Genomic DNA, 18,073 nt, shown 5'->3' with positions numbered 1-18,073 from the left:
CTTATCATGGGAATCACATTGACCAGCACACTGATCATCAAAATAATAAATTACATACTTCAGGCAGCAGCACCACACCTTGACTACTTTATATATTGATCATGGGAGGTGTTTTATTTATATTATGTTTGTACGGCACAGTTAATGCTTCCTACTTGTACGATGTGGTTCTAGAAATCCTCCATATCGAGTAGAATTTTTAGCTGAGTTTCCTTTTCTGCAGTGAGTAGAACTTCAGGAATCAAATATGTTCCCCAGTTCATCTCCTTTTTTGTTTTTTTTTAATCGTCCAATAACTTATTTAACTTAATTAATCACTTAGAAATTCTTTGCAAGTGTCCCTCCAATTATTTTTAGCTTAATTTTTTTACACTTGACATTTGACTCTTTACTAGGTTCCCTGATTCTTTTTCACAATTTCTTCACTTTGGAAAAAAGGCTTAATTTTTTGTTTTCTTCATTCAGGTGTGTAGTTTTACCCCTTAATCATACAGGACTTGTGGTCAAGTTACTTTCTACGAAATACATTGTGGTGCTTTTAAATGAATTAAAGCTTTCCTTTGGGATATTAATAAGTAGTTTTTTAAAAAAACGTTTTAAATATTGTCAGTTTTGGCTGTTTCTTTGTTTGGTTTTCTATCATTAAACACCCTCCTTCCGATGGATGTTTTCAGTTTTCCTCAGTTTTATTAAAATGTTGAATTTGATAATGCTACTACTACTTAGTAATTGCCACTCTTCTGACCACTGCTCGGAACCAAATCTATTATATTTCATCCCCCTGGAAATTCTAAAGGAATTTAATGCTGAAAAGTCGCTTATATCTAAATACCCGACACCCACATTTTGTCATGATTACGATTTCTGTCAACCTACATGGGGACAAATGTGGTGCCTTATTACTAGTATATGGCCTAATTTTTTAGGTTCTCTTTATCTTGTTTAACATATCTGACTTTTTCTCATTATCCCTGTATTTTGCTACATCTTTGTTCCTTAAATATGGAATGTCTGCTTACCAAGTTTCCACTGACTTCCCTTTTCTGGTAGTATTTTTATCTTGCACGAATCAGTATTCAAATATTTTTGAACACTCAAATGGAGTAATTTGAAGAGAGTTAATGAAAGAATAACTTATAAAAGTGCAGTAAGTAACAATGCAGTGTCCCAGGCTTAGTCACAATGGAGAGCCATTAGAAGGGACAAGCAGAAGGAGTGACAGTTACTGGAATCCTGAGACAGAGCTATAGACTGAGGGCTGCCAGAAACTGAAATTTAGTGAGGGATGCATCCAACCCTCTGCAACCCAGCAAGACTAGCATCTAGGGAATAAATACTTCATCATTCTCCTCCCTTCCTCTGATTTCCTGCTGGAAATCCCCACTGGCTAAAATTCAACTGGAATCCACAGGATAAAGGAGTCCTGTCAGCATCTTCGCTTCCTTCTGAGCAGGAGAAGGATGGAGAGTAAGCCTGGCAGGGAAAACTGAAGAAATCCAGCAGAAACACCAACACTACTTGCACCCGCATCTCAATGCCTTGTTAGAGAGGATGTGGTTTAGAAGCAGCATATGTCATTGTTCACTTATTCTTCCTCCAGCTGGGCTCGCAAATACCATTCACTGCCTATTACCAAGCATTCCCTATAACCATGGCTTCTGAGATGAGTTTGGAAATATTTACACATTCTCCATTAAAATGCAACTTGATGTCACCTCCCTAGGAAGCTTTCCATAAAATCCACACGAAAACACTTTGAAATACATGATTGCTTCTCAGGTGCAGTTCTTAGACGGAGCAGCATTTAATCGAATATCAATGGCATCAATCCAATCTCTTCTTGTCAATCAAATTTTGGAATAGGGCCTTCTGACTGTGCTTTCCAGTGATGTTACTAGATAACTCAGTGTTGATTCCTTCCTTGTTCTTGTTAACATTAATGGTATATAATATTGTCTGCTTTCTTTGCCCCTAGAAGTTTACAATGACAATAAAGGACAGGAATCTAGGAAATAAATTCTTTTCATCTTAAAAATCTGAATCTCTTTCTTCTCAAATGTAATACATAATAGATCAACCTTGCTAGCAGTTTTATAATTTCTATTGAAATCTCACCAGTGTGTTCAATCTAACATATTTTTCAGTTCTTCTTTACCATTTGAGGAGTGATAAAAGTCTCCATTGTCGTCAAAACGTCTCTGCCATTGGCTCACCATAATGCCTGAAATTTCCATCTTTAGAGAAACTTCTCTGATATAGGGCTTTATCTCCAGGAAGTTCCTACCAAGTGGGTTTGGATTAACTAAGAGAGGTAACATGTTGACATACAGAATCACTGATCAGCTTCAAAGTCATCAGGCAAAAAGCAAGAGTCATTGACATTTAGATGGAGGTTCCTATTTAGAGAAGCTAAAGGCTTAACCTTCAGCTGATGGAATTAACCCCAGCTTTTATGTACAGCATATTTCTAGTCATGGGTAAAACCAAAGAGCAGAGGGTTTATGTACCAAAAAATTTCAAACACCAGAGCTAAGATTTATCTGAAAATTAAACCCCATGTATCTCTGTCAGCAAGTGCTTAAATTAAATATATGGACTGGTAAATTTTCATAAAAGTTAAGACAGGAGAAGTTTAGGGCTAAAGGCAAGTGAGAGGCAAGTTCTGGGGAGGGAATTGTTGTTAGAGGCCAATAGGACTGGAAAGATGTGGTGTGGGTGGGCAGTTAGATGCTCACAAGGGAAATGGGTATGTTCCAAGCATATTTTGTCCCCTCTTCCCAACTTAAAAATACAGTTGCTCTTTCAGTTCCATCTTATTTACTACAGAACTCAAAATTATGTTTTGATCATCTCTTTATGATAACAGCTGACACTTTTTTCAATATACAAGGCAAGGTTTTACACTTTTGTAGACGTTGGCTCATTGCATCCTCACAATAACTCCATGAAATGGGTAACATCATTATCTTGATTTTACAGATAGTAAAAAACTGAATCTCAGAGCAGTTAAGTAACTTATTCTAATATCAAACATTGCCAAGTGGCAGATCCAGAAATAAAGCCCTGACAATCTGATGCAGAGGCTTTATACTTAACCATTACACCATACATCCTCTCACAGATACAAACAGTACATCTTGCCCCTTAGATTAACATGTTGCTGTGTACATCAGTCAGATCATCCCACCCCGCATCTTTCTCTGTGGTATCAGTGTGTAGCTGGACCATGGCAGCCACTATGTTATTACCTTGAAAAGGCACTAGGCTTGGTCATGAATCCTGGTATGGGTAAAACACAAAAACAACAAGAATTGTGGTCTGGGTGAATTTTTAATAGAACATCTCTCTATGTTGCTATGCAACTGTTTTTGGAACAATATATCCAGGGCAAGATGAACCACTGCAAAGCAATCCCTCCATAAGGCGTCTGCTGCAGGTCCGTGCCTCCGGCAGCCTTCGGGAATAGAGAACATCTGTAGTGGCCACATGCCCCAAAGCCTGGTGTCAAAGCCCAGGAGAGGGTGTTCCCCAATAACACTGCCAATGGGAAGAAAAAGCCCTGCTTTCACTAGTTCCCAGGACAGGACATCCTTTCTGCTCCTTCTGCTATTTTGTAAAAATAGCCTAGGAATTTAAAAAATGAAAATCCCAAGTTACAATGGTCAAGCAGGATAGGAATTTTTGTGAAAGGAGCCGAGGATTAGGTTACCTAGAGAAATACATTGTTTCACCTTTTTCTGCTTCTATCACTTTTGTCCCAGACAGGCCTAAAGAGCCTAATTTTAACCCCGTCAAGGCCTGTGTAAACACAGTGAGAGCAAACAGCGGTTGTTCCTTTCAACAGCCACGAACATACCACGCACAGAGCACAGCAGACATATGGCCGTGCCCAGCCTTCATCAGCGATGACATCCGCGTGGTGGTGCCTTGGCCTCAGGATTCTGCTTGTGTTTGATCTCAACAGTACTGTGTACATACCAGGGTGATGTGCAAATTTGCTCATATGCTGAGTCAGTCCAATCCATTCAGTGTTAATGCAGTTTTACTGAATAAATGGCAGTTTGGTGGGGTGGGCTTATTTGAGGCGTGTCAGAGGCTCGGTAATGTGAACATGTCTTATGAAAAAAATTTGAACCCTATAAACATTTACTTGGGTGTAAAAATCACAAGGTATTAAAAAATTATCTCAAACATGCCCCCAAATGTCCTGATTACAAACGTAGACTTGGTTTGGCTGTAAATCAGCCTCAGCTTGTTATAACACTCCTATGTCCCAATACCCTAATTCAATCCAAAAACCTCAAAAATTAAATGGGAACCAGAGCTGGGAAGTGGGTGATCAAAATAGTACCTCTAAAGAGACGATTTGAGTCCGACAAGGTGTAAGAGTTTTTATTCCTTATTTCAATTCCCAAAGAATTTCTTAGTGGTTTATCAAGTCTAGAAAGACAGTTAAACTTGCTTTTTTCAATACTCAAGTTTACAAGTATGATGAGAATCTAACACCTAAGCATTAATATTAACAGAGGATATGTCAGTGGAAAGGAGTGAGAGTCAACAAATAATTATAAGTTCACATATGTTCACATTTTGAAAATGAAGAGGAAAGACTTCCTGAGGAAACCGAGTGAAGGTATTTCCTTGCAGATGTCAGAGTTTTCTCATGTGGCATCTGATGCAGAGTAGTAATGGATTATAGAAGGAGGGCTTCTGTGCTTTAAAACCTGATCTCTGTCAAAGAGTATGAACAGGACCTAGTTTGTGAAATGCTCTATCATATTTCTTTTAGTGGCAACCTTCTAGCTTCTGGGAAAACCATTGCTGCGAAATATGTGTTCAAATATACCAATGCTATTTTCGTTGGATTTCTGAGCGCTTAGATCAGGACCAACACCAAGAAACATATATTGCGTAGGTAATTTGCCATTTTGTCTCCCCTCCTGCTTCAGCCCCTTGTTCCCTACACTTCCTCCCTCTCCAATAAGCATCTAGGTGGCCTATGATATTTACTTTCCTCCCTCTCAGGAGGATGTTTTTAAAGCAGGGAAGGAGCTAACCCAATTCACTGTTTTCCAATGGCATTCCAAGGAGCTGGATGTTATTGCAAATTTCTCTAAAACAGGATTTCAGAGTCAAATTAATTTGAGACGTGCTGAGTTAAACAAAGTAAATATATACTTGTTTTTTACAGAACTTCTCAAAACCCCTAATACAATAATGCTCACTGAGCATCTCCTAGAGGAGAGCATTTCCCAAACTGGATCATTGACAGAAAGCGCTTTCCAGCAACATCAATTAACATCTCACTGTTTGGGAAACACTGATGTAAAAGAAAGAGTGAAAGCTGGGAAGGTCTGAGTTGAAAGTCTGGTTCTACTACTTACTTGAGAAACTTCTTTGAGATAAAGTTTTCTCGTGAGAAACACGCTGACATATAGAAGATATTCAGAAAATAGTAGCCAGGATTTAATTGTATAGTTGTTAATAGTAGGAGTAAAGATAGTACACAGGGAATGAGGGAGCAGAGTAGAGCACCTTTATTCTTAGAAAGCTGAGGGCTGATAAAAAGAAGGGGAGATGGAAAGTGGTCATGAGGCAGATAAGAAGATGGAAAGTGGTCATGATGCTGATAAAAAGAAGGGGAGATGGAAAGTGGTCATGAGGCAGTATATGACTGGATGGATTCAAATGGACTGGGGGGCTGGGAAAGGCTGGACAAGTAGCTGATGCTTTCCTGCCTCCCGAGTGGCAGAAGGGAATTCTGCCTATGCCAGAAATGTGCAAGACTGAGAGAAAGAAGTGGAAAGGGTTTTAGTTCTCAGACCATTGCTTATACAAGATAAAAACCTCTTAGAACTTATCTGATTAAAAATCATAGAACTCAGGGTTTTGGCATAAAGAAGGAATTGGAACCAAGTGTTCTACCCAGTCACGGAAAGGGAAAGAAATGCCCTAAAATCAAGGGCAAGGAGAAACTGTGCATGGCTTACTTTTTATCTGCACAGTAGAAATGATAATGGTGCCGTCATCAAGTTTTTGTGAAGATGCACATGTATAAAGCCATGGGGACAGTGGCTGGCACCCAGCAGCTGTTAGCTACTATTATTACTTTTCTTTCTAAAATGTGCTTTCAAATATTGATCATGGTATTTCTCGAGCAAATCCAGAAATAAAGATTGCTTCACAAATTTCTACTATATACCAAATTCCACTCACTGTGGAGTGCGCCAAAAGAGGCAGAGTTCTGTTATCACAAAAGTTATCCGGTAGATAGTATATTTTTTTACAGGCAATGGGACAGTCCACAGGGACAGGAAAAATTTGGGAATCAAACTAAGGGCCTCATCCCTACAAAGTTGAGGAGACACATTTCAAGACACTAGAAGATAGGAGACTCTTTCATATATTAAGCTCTCATTCTGTTCAAATTGCTGCTTGATGTGCTTTCTTTTCTGAAAACAAGATGGATTTATCTCTGAAGTTCTTTAAGAGGTGAATGACTCAAATTCATCCTCAAATCTTTGAAGGAAGTTTAACCATCATTTGAAGTTGAGAAAGTGGTTTTCCTACCCCATTTAATAACAATAAAACTCATTTGTTTCTCACTTTCTACATGCCAGGCTCCATGCTAAGTACTTTATACCTGTATTGTCTAATTTCACCTTCCCAACAATACTGTGAAGTGCGGTACTCTCTCTTCCTTTTCTCACTTTACAGATGAGGAATCTGAGACTTGGAAAGATTAAGTAACCTGCCCGAGGTCACTCAGCAAATAATAGCAGAGCCAGGTCTGTCCAGTTCCAAGAACTACACAGAATGTACTGCTCACTGGCACTGCCTCAACATTTTCTGAATGTTTAAAACTCTTTTAAATGAGATGTAATTAAAAGTAAATCATTCATGCTGTTGACATCTCAGACCGTGCTAATGTTACTACACAGAGTATGAGTGTGACAACCAGGCTTGTGTAAATTAGGCTAGTTCTTCATTTTGCAAATAAAAGGCATATATATATAATCTCTCCTGGAAATTTGGAAAGGGAACTTCTAGCCCCATGTTACTCCATCCAGCACCTCAAATATCTAAATATGTTCACAATTGTTACAATTTAATCATGTTGGTTAATGTTATGTTAAACCTATGTATGTTTGGTGACTATTTATGTTAAGGTTGTTTCTTCAGACCTAATGCATTATCAGAGGTGCAGCTCAGTCCTTTTGTTAATAATGCTTCTGTATAAAGTGTTTTTAGTAGCTCACATGAGTTCCTCCTCTGTGCTTTCACTAGACTCTTTTAGTTTTAAGCAGGTGACTGGTGAAGTAAGAGAATAGGCCAGTGTTAGAAGACTTGCCTGCCACAAGCAGTCAAGTTTGACTCAATCCACAAGGCCAAATAGACTATACGGGCTCACTGGAACTACCTATTCCATTTATTCTGTTGATATGATATTATATGAGTTATTAAGTAGTCCTAAATGTGCCTTCTGTCTCTTCAGATAGCTCCTCTACCTTTTGAAATTACTTCTCTAACACATCACTAGGACCTAAAACTCCCATGTCCTCAATCTGTACACTAAAATACTTCCTCTGAAGATACTCTCATGCTTAAAACAATCACCGCATTCCCAACACCAAAAGCTGAATTTCAAGAATGCAGAAGGTCGTCAGGATATGATCTCCCACTGCTCAAGCCTTGTCCATCACTTTCCAGTTCACACTCTGTGCTCTAATATACTATTAGTCTATTTAAACCAAGTTCCTTGGCAAATGGACATAAAATGTTTCACGTGTCCATGTCTTTCCAGCAGCCAGACTCAATCCATCCAATGGCTTTATGTCATCAGTCCAAGTCAGTGCAATGCCCACAAGGTGCCGCTTCCTCGACCACCCTCCACTCCCACCGCCGTCCCCTGCTCTGTTACCTCTCTGACTTGGATCTCTTACCACTTTCCTCTCAGCTTAATCTGTTTTAGCAACACTGGCTGCCTGCTCTGACATGATCCACCACAGGGCATCTTAGTCAGCTTAGGCTGCCATAACAAAGTACCGCAGACTGGCTTAAGTAACAGAAAATTATTTTCTCACAGTTCTGGAGAGTCAAAGTCCAGGATCAAGGTGCTTGCAGCGTTGGTTTCTGGTAAGAACTCTCTTCTTGGCTTGCAGATGGCTGACCTACTCATTGGGTCCTCACATAGCCTTTCTTCTGTGTGTGCAAACTCCTGATTTCTTCTTCTTATAAGAATGCTAGTCCTATTAGATTAGGGCCGCACCCTTATGTCCTCATTAATCTTAATTACCTCCTTGTAGGCCCTATCTCCAAATATAGTCACGTTGAGGATGAGTCTTGTTCCAAGATTCCATAATGGTCCTCTCCTGTTCTTTAGGTCATAAATTGTCCAAAAGTGATATTGATATCAGTAAACAATGACTCATATGGTGTCAACTAAGGGGTATCTGAAAGATCTTATCCAGCCAACCAAAATATTTCTTCTATATAGAGGCCACATTAGGGCTTATCTTGGGATAATTGCTGTTTTTCGCTACTTCCCTTTAAAAAATTATCCTGAAAGTGGTAATCCATTATGTCATCAATAGTTCTATGAGAAATTAATATTTCTAATGATGCTCCTTATTAATAGGAAGAGGTTCATAATATTTCATCTTCGAGGCTTGGAGAGAGCAGAGGAAGATGGAAGAGGTTCTGAAAAAATGAAATAAGAGGAAACTACATTCTGAAAAGTCAAGTACAGATTTGGCTTGTTTCTCGCTTGTGTATCCACTTGGCTATATCTTAAGTCATTCGTGACTAGATAGCTTTCTCCTTCTAAGAGGTATAATAGTTCTTTTTGCTTTTCTAATAGGCTTTTCAATTAAAAATCAATGCTGCCTCTTTGATAAGGCCTTTGTATCCCAAGGTTGCTATGTTTAGTTTTTCTTCTAGGACAGGTCTCTAACGGCATTTTTAATCTTCAAAGACCTGCCCACCCCCCAGTCTACTAGAAAGAAAGGAATTTAAAATTCTGAAGCATTCACTCAACCTATCAGCTCAGAGAAGAATAATCTCCACTTGGTGCTCAGAAATACAGGCAAACAGTATAGTCTGTGGTTCCAAGAATGGTAAAAGGGTGGAGGAAATTACATAGAGAGACTTGAGAGTTAACTTGCCCCGCTAGAGACCCTCCAACCACAGGCGAAAATAATAGCTCACATTATTGAGTTTGGTCCATGACAGGTGCTGTTCTAAGAGTTCTGCTGAACAGTGTGAAGCTTCGGCTGTGAACAAAAGGCAGCTTACTTTTGTTTTCCATCGCCCCGTTGAACTTTATTCAGCGGAGTAATTCACCACTGACTTCGGATGGTGTTTGGCAGATCCTTCCCTTTTTAGGTCAAACCCAGATAATAAAGCCTTCTGGTTTCTTTCTGTTCTGAAAACAGTCTCAGTTCTAAAATAGTTCCCAAGCAGCTTCAGATCAGAAGGCAATGGGAAGTCAGCTTCAACCTCTTAGCCTTTATCCTTCCCCCACCATCTACAAGGTGTGGCTCCCTACTTCTCCTTTCACTTCACCTACTGTCCAAGCCCATCCTACGCCACAGCCGCCACACTGCGTTAGTCACACTGGCTTCCACGCTGTTCCTTGAGCTTACAGCCATGCTTCCACCCAAAGGCTCTTGCACTGGCAGAGCCACATAGCCCACCTCACCACTTCCTAAATGTCTTTGCTTACATGTCATTCTGTAGGAGAGGCGTCCCCTTACCACTGGTATTATCTACCACCTTATTCTGCATTCTTTTTCTTCATTGTACTTATTTTTACTAGCTATAGTAGACCCTTATGTGTTTATGAATTATGTCTTTCCCAGTAGGATATAAGTTTCATAAGCTCAGGATCTTGATTTATTTTTTCACTGCAGTTCTTCTCGTTACCATCTGAGATCTCAGAACAGTGCCTGACCCCATATTAGGTGCTCAGTATACATCTTTTGATTTCAGGGTAAGGATATCCCATGAGTACAAAAAGTAGAATAAAACATCTTTAAAGCAGTTCAAAGGGAGGAGTCTTGGTATTTTATCTAAAAATGCAGCTAGGAGTTTTTTAATAATGGAGTAATTATTCAGATCACCCTGTCTGCTTGCTCTGTGGCTATAGTTAAAAATTAACATCCTAAACATTTTATTAACATTAGCACTGTTCCTTCTAAGCAGCCTTTCCCACTTTGACAATGTTTTCACTCAGGAGACAAAATATGGAAATGAACCCGAGTCTAACTAATATTAGTATAATTGCGTATATAATTTTATAATTATTGGATAATATTGTAAATAAGCTGCTTCTTGAAAAACATTATTAATTTCATTTGAATACAAGATTTATTTCAACAAGGCCTGAATTTTTTATTTCTAGACTTCTTTTCAGTTCTCTTATTTACACATTTTAAAAAAATTTATTGTATAGAGTCGCTTTACAGTGTTGTGTTAGTTTCTACTGTACAGCAAAGTGAATCAGCTATACAGATACATAGATCCCTCTTTGTTTGGATTTCCTTCCTATTTAGGTCAGCACAGGGCAGTGAGTAGAGTTCCCTGAGCTATACAGTAGGTTCTCATTAGTTATCTATTTTATACATAGTATCAATAGTGTATATATGTCAATCCCAGTCTCCCAATTCATCCTACCACCCCCTTTTCCCCCCTTTGGTGTCCATACATTTGTTCTCTACATCTGTGTCTCTACTTCTGCTTTGCCAATAAGATCATCTATACCATTTTTCTAGATTTCACATATATGTGTAGTTCTCTTATTTACACATTATTGAAAGTGTCTTTTTTTGTCTTCACTGCTAGATTAATTTGCCAGGTTAAGCTTCCATTTCTCTTGCTCCCACTGTTGCATTCAAGAAAAATATTTAGAATCACACAGTAGTGATTTCTTAGGATAATGTTACTTTACAAAAGAAGCGTCTTAATAGAACTTGGAGTTTGTAGCATCATGCAAGCTAAAATGTTTTTGTGCTATAAAATGCATTTGATTCTTCTTCTCTTATAAATTCCATGTATCTCCTTTCAATATCTGCTTTCCAGGAGTCTATGCAAGATTGATGGAGACATTAAATTCAAAAACTGAAAGAGAAAAAAATGTAAATCTGAGTCTTCAGTTGACTTTAAAGGAGATATATTGCTTCATAGAAACATGCAGGGAACAATGATAGTGGCAGTAAATCCTAGGTTAATTATACTTACCCAATATGCTATGGAGCAAATGCATGTAGCCAAACTTTTTTATAAAGTACTATAATTTTATGATTTTTGCACTGAACAGTAAAGGTACAAGCATTAGTAATGAAAGACAGGATTTTTGCCTCTTATCGCTGAAAGCGAAACTACTCTGCTGTGTTACAAATCTATTAGATCTCTAACCTTATATCTTTTACTTATTGATTTCACAAAAATCTGTGCTTTATGTTTTATTGTACAATCAGCGGTAAACCTCAAATGTTGAAAGATCTGAAACTGCTAAGTAACAAATCTGTGAATTCACAATGATATTCTAAATGATCCGGGAAATGTCATTTTAAGTGGTAAAATCAATATGTATTTTGGTTCGTTAGCAAAATACATAATGGCTATTTCTAGCTTCTCCTCAGACTCTCTGTTTAACCATTTTGTATTGTGATGGCTGGCCTGAAGCAATTCTATTTTTAGTTCTAATGGAACAGTCTTAAATTGCTTATTTTCTGTTTACTAAAGTCATCCTGTTTGTTACCATGGAAACTATGACAACTGCTCTAGCTAACTATTTTATTAAATGAATTTGAAGATCTAGCTGAAGACTGTGAAGGTGCAGCACATAATTCTTACAACGTACTTTCCAACAACTGCAAAATCATGGCCATATCTATAGAAAAAATGAAATTAATTATGAATAAGGTCTAAATTTCAAATTGGGGAGGCTTATCCACATTTGAAAACCTGAATCATAACTAGCACATAGGCATCCCCAACTTACGAAGAGTATATGTTCTCAGAGTGTATTCGTAAATCAGTTCCTGGGAAATTGGAGCACACTGACCATAGAAACAATTTCATAAATAATAATTAGATCTCCAGGGCCACCCTCAAAAGCCCTTCAACCTGCGATGGCTCAACCTATAGCAATATTAGCAATAGCCTTTGTTCTCGGCTCTGGCAGTAGGAACCAAGCTGCAGGGATGAGAAGAAAGGAACATTTTCTCATACTGTGTTTTTAATAGTCAGAGCATACGTAGAACACCGTTTTGGAACACGTGCATCCACAGTAGATGTGGGGCTGCCAATGTCCCCACATCTTGTGATGCTCTTGTTACCGACCCTCTGGAGTCAGTCCTCAACAAGGGTCCTCCTGTCCGGTGTCATTGGAGCAAACAGAAGAAGACTGCATGTGGTTCAGAAGCAAAGGACAGCGTATTCTTTGATCAAAGAATGGAGAGACGTGAGCTCCTGCTCTCGCGTCCATGCCCCACCCCCAAAGGCTGTGGATGGGTAGGTGGGGTTGCTTTGTAGGATTCTGTCATTCTGTCAGCGGGGGGGGGGGGGGGGGGGGGGGCGGGGCAGCAAGTTCTGGTGAGGGGGCAGGGCTATGCTACTCTCAACTCCAGATCACAGTACAGGGCAGGGTGCAGCAACTCTGCACACGGCCCACCTAGTTGGGGTGTTGGGTGCAGTCATTTCACACTAGGAACTCTGGTCCAAAGTGCTGGGTGCAAGGCCCCTGCCCAAGACACCCTATGAGCAAGCAAAGCTAGACTAAGCATAGAAGAAGAGGTTACACCTTATCTAATCACCTAGATTCCATCTTAATTTTCTTGGGGACCCAGTGTGCTTTGCCCTTGACACTCTCACTTTTGCACATCTCCCTCCAGAGTTTCATGCCAGACACACCTTGCTCCCCACCTGATCCTGCCTCTACATTGAATCACCATTCTCCTCAAGATTCAGGACTGTCCCAGCTAATTGTTAAAAAAAAGAGAGAGAGAGAGAAAGCAATTAAAATACTCTCTATTGCCTGAATGGTTGAATTCTTCCTGAAGTTTTTGCATTTTAAAAAATACAATATTTTTTGAACCTAAACAAATCCCTAACCTGTGAGATTTCCATCACCACAACTAAAGAAAATATTCAGAGGGTCAATGTGTGAGGAAACTGCTCGAGGGAATGAAATACTCAGTTTCAGAAATCAGACCCAAGAAATCAGTCAGAAGTCAGTTGATTTAAAAAAATCAGCTTCTTGACTGTCTTCTCTAAATCTTGGATCTTGGGTTTTTTGTTCAAGATGGATGGCAGTGGTTAGTTGTAAACTGAGTCATCCCTTTGTTCATTTCATTTCTAGGAGAGTCTGATAAAATGTATCTTTTTAGCCCTATAATTGTGCTTTTAAAAGAATATCATTTTCTTGTTTGAAGAGATCAAATTAACACAATATAGACAAAAATTTTGTTCTTATTTTCTAACAGAATATAAACCAAACAAAATCATTGTGATCTGGGCATTGTGAATTTTATACAAAAATGGAAAGGATTATTAGGACAGATTTAAGACAGAATCAATAATTTACTATTTGATGTCCAAGAAATTAAAGAAGAAAAAGGAAATAATTTGAGATTATTTCAAGATGAGAAAAATTTAGTTATCTTCTCTATTTGTACAGCTATAATTTATATAGATTCAGAATTAATCAGAATATAAAAGGTTGAGAGTTATTCCTAGAAAGTTAAAGAATATGTCTCTTTTTTTATTATTAAAGTGGTGGGTATAAACACAAATGAGATCTGATACTCTGTTTTTCCTTAATGTAGTACTTGAATTTGCCCGTAAAATCTTTCTGGCAAATTTGTGCATTTTTACATAAATATATGTGAAAAAAATAAGAAATAAAAAAGTCAAATTTTAATTGAATTTCAGTGGTCATTTAGGATAGAAAATTTTATAGGGCTTTATTAGAATTTTAATATTACTGACACTTCAAAATGAAAACGTATTTTTGACTTGACACTCATTTTTTTGTCTCCTTAGGGTCCACTTTCATTTGTAACACTCACGTAATTCCAGTGAAAAACCAAGAGGGCGTGGCTATGATGTTCATCATTAATTTTGAATATGTGACAGATGAAGAAAATGCTGCTTCCCCAGAGAGGGTAAACCCAATATTACCAGTCAAAACTGTAAACCGTAAGTAAAAGGCAACATGTACATAATGCTGTTGATATGCTGCTACTGTAGTCATTTTAATACGTGCTTCATTTAGATTCAGTTCTCAAAATACGTTTGCATTTTAGGTAAAATAATTATACATATAGAAAAGCCATAGCTGACATTACCCATCAGTGCCTTACAGAAGCGATCAGTTGCTTTCAAGGCCATTTGACTTGGTTATACCAAGCTAATTTAACCAGTCCCCTACTGATGGACATTTAGATTGTTTCCAAATTTTGGCTACTGTAAATAATGCCAGAATGCATTGTGCATATGTATTTTCATATGTGTATATGTACATTCTTGGACAAAAGTATCTTCAATTCAGTAAGTGGTATTCCTAGGTGAAAGGGTAAATGAATCTGTAATCTTTTTAGATACTGCCAAACGCCTCTGCTTATGGTTTGAACCATTTTACGCTAATATCAACAATGTATTCTGTCTTTCCTCCAAAGCCTTCCTAACAGAGGAAGTCATTCTTAATTTTTTTCAGAAGTGAGAAGCAGTACCTCAATTAGTTTAGTTTACATTTCTCTTATTATGAGTGAGGCTCCCATATTAACCACTACGGACATTTCTTTTTCTATCAATGAAACATTTTTGTATTTTCCTTTTAAATTGTGGAATAAGTGGCAAATCACTTCCCCGCAAATCGTCTTTTTATCTTTTTCCTGATTTTTGTCACAAAAAGCCCTCTTTTTTTTTGTAATGTGGCTAAATTTGTCAATATTTTCCTTTGTTGAGTCATAATTAGAGAAGTTTTCACCATTCCAAGGTTGTAAATAAATTCATATTTTTTCCAGAACTTATATTTTTAAGCTCCCTGATCCATTTTAAGTTTAGCTTGGTTTATAGTTCAAGATATACATTTAATTTGTAATTTTATCAAAGGCTTTCCAGTTTTTCTAACATCACTTATTAGAAAGTCTGTCTTTCACCAGTAATTTGACATGTCACTTTTATCACATACTAAACTTTCTTATGTGTGTGAATATATTCTGGTCTTTCTATTCTGTTCTTGTGGTTTGTATCATTTAGAATCACACTGTTTTAAATACACAATTAACCTCTTATATGACATGCTCTCTTTAATATTAATTTTCAGGGCTTGAGGTTATTTCTTGTTGAATATTCCATATGAACATTAGAAACAACTTGTCTGGATAAAAAAATAATCCCATGGTAGTTTTACTGGATTCAGATTAATTTTATAAAGTAATTGGAGGAAAATTAACATCTTTATGATGTTGAGTCATTCTATACAAGAATATATATATATATTTTCATTTTTTAAAATCTAATTTTTGTGTCTTTCAAGAGCGTTTTAAATTTTTCTTCTTTACTTTGCTACTTCGGCATTTAACTTTTTTGTTGTTGCTGCTATTATAAATAGGATCTTCTCTTTAATTATTATCTTCTGATAATTTTTAAGGCTACTGAATTTTTTCTGTGTTAATCTTATGGTTTTCTTAGTTTGCAGTGGCTTATCCATTCTTCTGAGTTTTTCAAGTGTTCTATAATGCTTGAATAGAGATTACGTTTTCCTTTCCAATTTTTATACACCTATTGGTTTTCTCTTGGCTGACTGTGGTGGCTATTACCTCCAACATATCGTTAAAAAGAAATTGATGGTGAACATCAGTTGTTCCTGATTTTTGCATGAACGCCACACAGTGATCCCCATCAATTCAAATGATGGCATGTGGTGGACCGGAATGTGTTTTATAATTTTATAGAAGTTTCCATTGACTTGTATTTGTTAAGAGGAGGTGTTGAAATTTGTAAATTGCCTTTTCAGCATCTGTGGAAATGAGTGTGCTATTCTGTTTCCTTATTTTTATGGTAAATTTTTTTAATAGAGTTACTAGCATGGAACTATTCTTATATCCCTGGAAGGAGCCACATTTGGACATGATGTATTTCATCCTGTAATGCTGAATTCTTTTTATCTAAAATTAATTAGGTTTTTCATCGATACTCATCAGGGAAATTCCTCTGCAGTTTTGGGGTGTGTATATGCAATTTCATTAGGTATTATTATCAATATTATAATTACTTTGGAAAATAATTTGAAGTTTCTTCTCTATTTTCTATGCTATATGACCATTTAAATACTTTGGGGATTATCTGGACTTTAAAAGTTAGGTGTAATTCCCCTGTAAAATTGTCTCAACCTGATACTTATTTGTGCAGTAGCTTTCTGACAATTTTTTTTCTCCAGAGATTGGACCATTCAAATTATCCAGCTCCACTAGTATCAGTATCTTTGCACTCCTAAGTATGCTTAGTCTCCTACCATTCGATTTGTCAGTTTAAACGATATCCTTTCACTCCCAGTTTTTACCAACAAGGCACTCAATGAGCTTATTTTATACTTCCTTTTCCTTCTGTTCTGTTTGGCTTTGGTACTTCTAGCTTCTCAGAGGATGTAACTTACATACTTCTCACTTTTGTTTTGGCCTTAAATTTCTAGTGAAACGTATTCAATGCTCACCTCTTGTCTTTTTGTCAACGTTTCCCCAAACATAACTTCTTGGATAAAGTTCAACCTCTTCAGGAAATGCTTGTGAGTAATGCTTCTGTAGCCTTCACGTTTGCAGGACAGCCTGGGTACATATAACATATTTGGCCCACACTTGCTTACCCTGTGAACCTTGTGGATGGTGTTCCACTCTCTTGCTAATGAGGAATCTGATGCCAGCCCACTTTTCTGCCCTTTGTAAGTGATTTTGTTATTTTTCCGAGTCCCAGAAAATTTCAGATTTAAATAATGGTAGATTTTAATACTCCTCTTTCAAACCAAGACACACTTTTCAAGTATAAAACTATTGCTTGTATATGTCTGGATTTGACGTTCTAAGTCAGTCTTCCCGGATATATGGTGGGCCCTTTCAGTATGTACATTCAATTCATGTTATAGTTCAGGAAATTTTATTGAATTATAATTTTTGATATTTATTTTATTTATTTTGGTTTATTGTCTTCTTTAGGGACTCAAATAATATGAATGTTGCACACCTTCTTTGCCTGTCTTTCTCTCTGATCTTATTTTCTCTCCTTATTCTATTTTATTTTCTTAGCGTCTCTCATTTCTAACCTCTATTCTTGTGGTCTGCTTGTAATGTGATCTTAATTTTTTAGATGATTTTCTTTTCCTTTCCTGAATTTATTACTTGCATTCTTTCAGGTCTGGCTTTCCATTTTCTTCTTATTTGTCCAGTTTTTACTCTATGTTCTTAAATTCCTAATTTGTAATCTTATTTCATATCTGTAGTTACTTGTTTAAAATTTTAAGTTTATTTTGGGGTGTATTATATCTATTCTGTTTCATAACCAGATATTTAACACACTTTCCTCTGCAAAGTATATTTTTATTCCCATTTCCTCTTTTCCTCTTATGATATCTTTGTACAATTATTAGTTTTCTTATTTATATCTATACATGAAGGACTTTCCTGGACCATCACTAGCAAGAAATCTGGTTGGGGGCAAAGGGAATAGGTCTTGAGTGCCTTTTTAAATTTTTCAGTTCAAAGTCTCATTTGTATATAGCAAGGAGTTTGTAAATTTGGGAGGTTTGTGGGGAGAGGGGTTGCTTGTTCTTTAAAATGTATGCCACTGCCAGTTTTTGTGTGTTTGCTTGCTTTTGTCTTCAGATTATTCTATTCCCTCATATAAGGGAGCCTTATATTTATCCGCTTTCTTATTTCCCAGCCTCCAAGGGACAATTCCACCTTTGAAGATCCCTCCCCTCTCTCCAAGAAGTAATGCTTTTCCAAGGCTGATATCTGGGGTCTTGCGCACTTCTCTAGCCACTTTCTTTTATCTCTCTAGTAACCAGTGCTTT

General features: G+C 37.3%; 1 protein-coding gene across 2 annotated transcripts in view; it reads left to right on the top strand.

Moving 5' to 3' along the window:
• KCNH7 (potassium voltage-gated channel subfamily H member 7) overlaps positions 1-18,073 on the top strand; it is a 442,627-nt gene that overhangs the window by 289,393 nt on the left and 135,161 nt on the right. For both annotated transcript variants that reach the window (XM_057744784.1, XM_057744785.1), the window contains exon 3: positions 14,047-14,202. In XM_057744784.1, coding sequence (XP_057600767.1) covers positions 14,047-14,202 — 156 coding nt within the window. The remainder of the gene's footprint in view (positions 1-14,046; positions 14,203-18,073) is intronic.

Source organism: Hippopotamus amphibius, chromosome 8 (assembly GCF_030028045.1).
Source record: "Hippopotamus amphibius kiboko isolate mHipAmp2 chromosome 8, mHipAmp2.hap2, whole genome shotgun sequence".
Lineage (NCBI taxonomy): Eukaryota > Metazoa > Chordata > Mammalia > Artiodactyla > Hippopotamidae > Hippopotamus > Hippopotamus amphibius.
The sequence above is the reverse complement of the archived record's forward strand: the minus strand, read 5'-3'. Positions and strand labels throughout refer to the sequence as shown.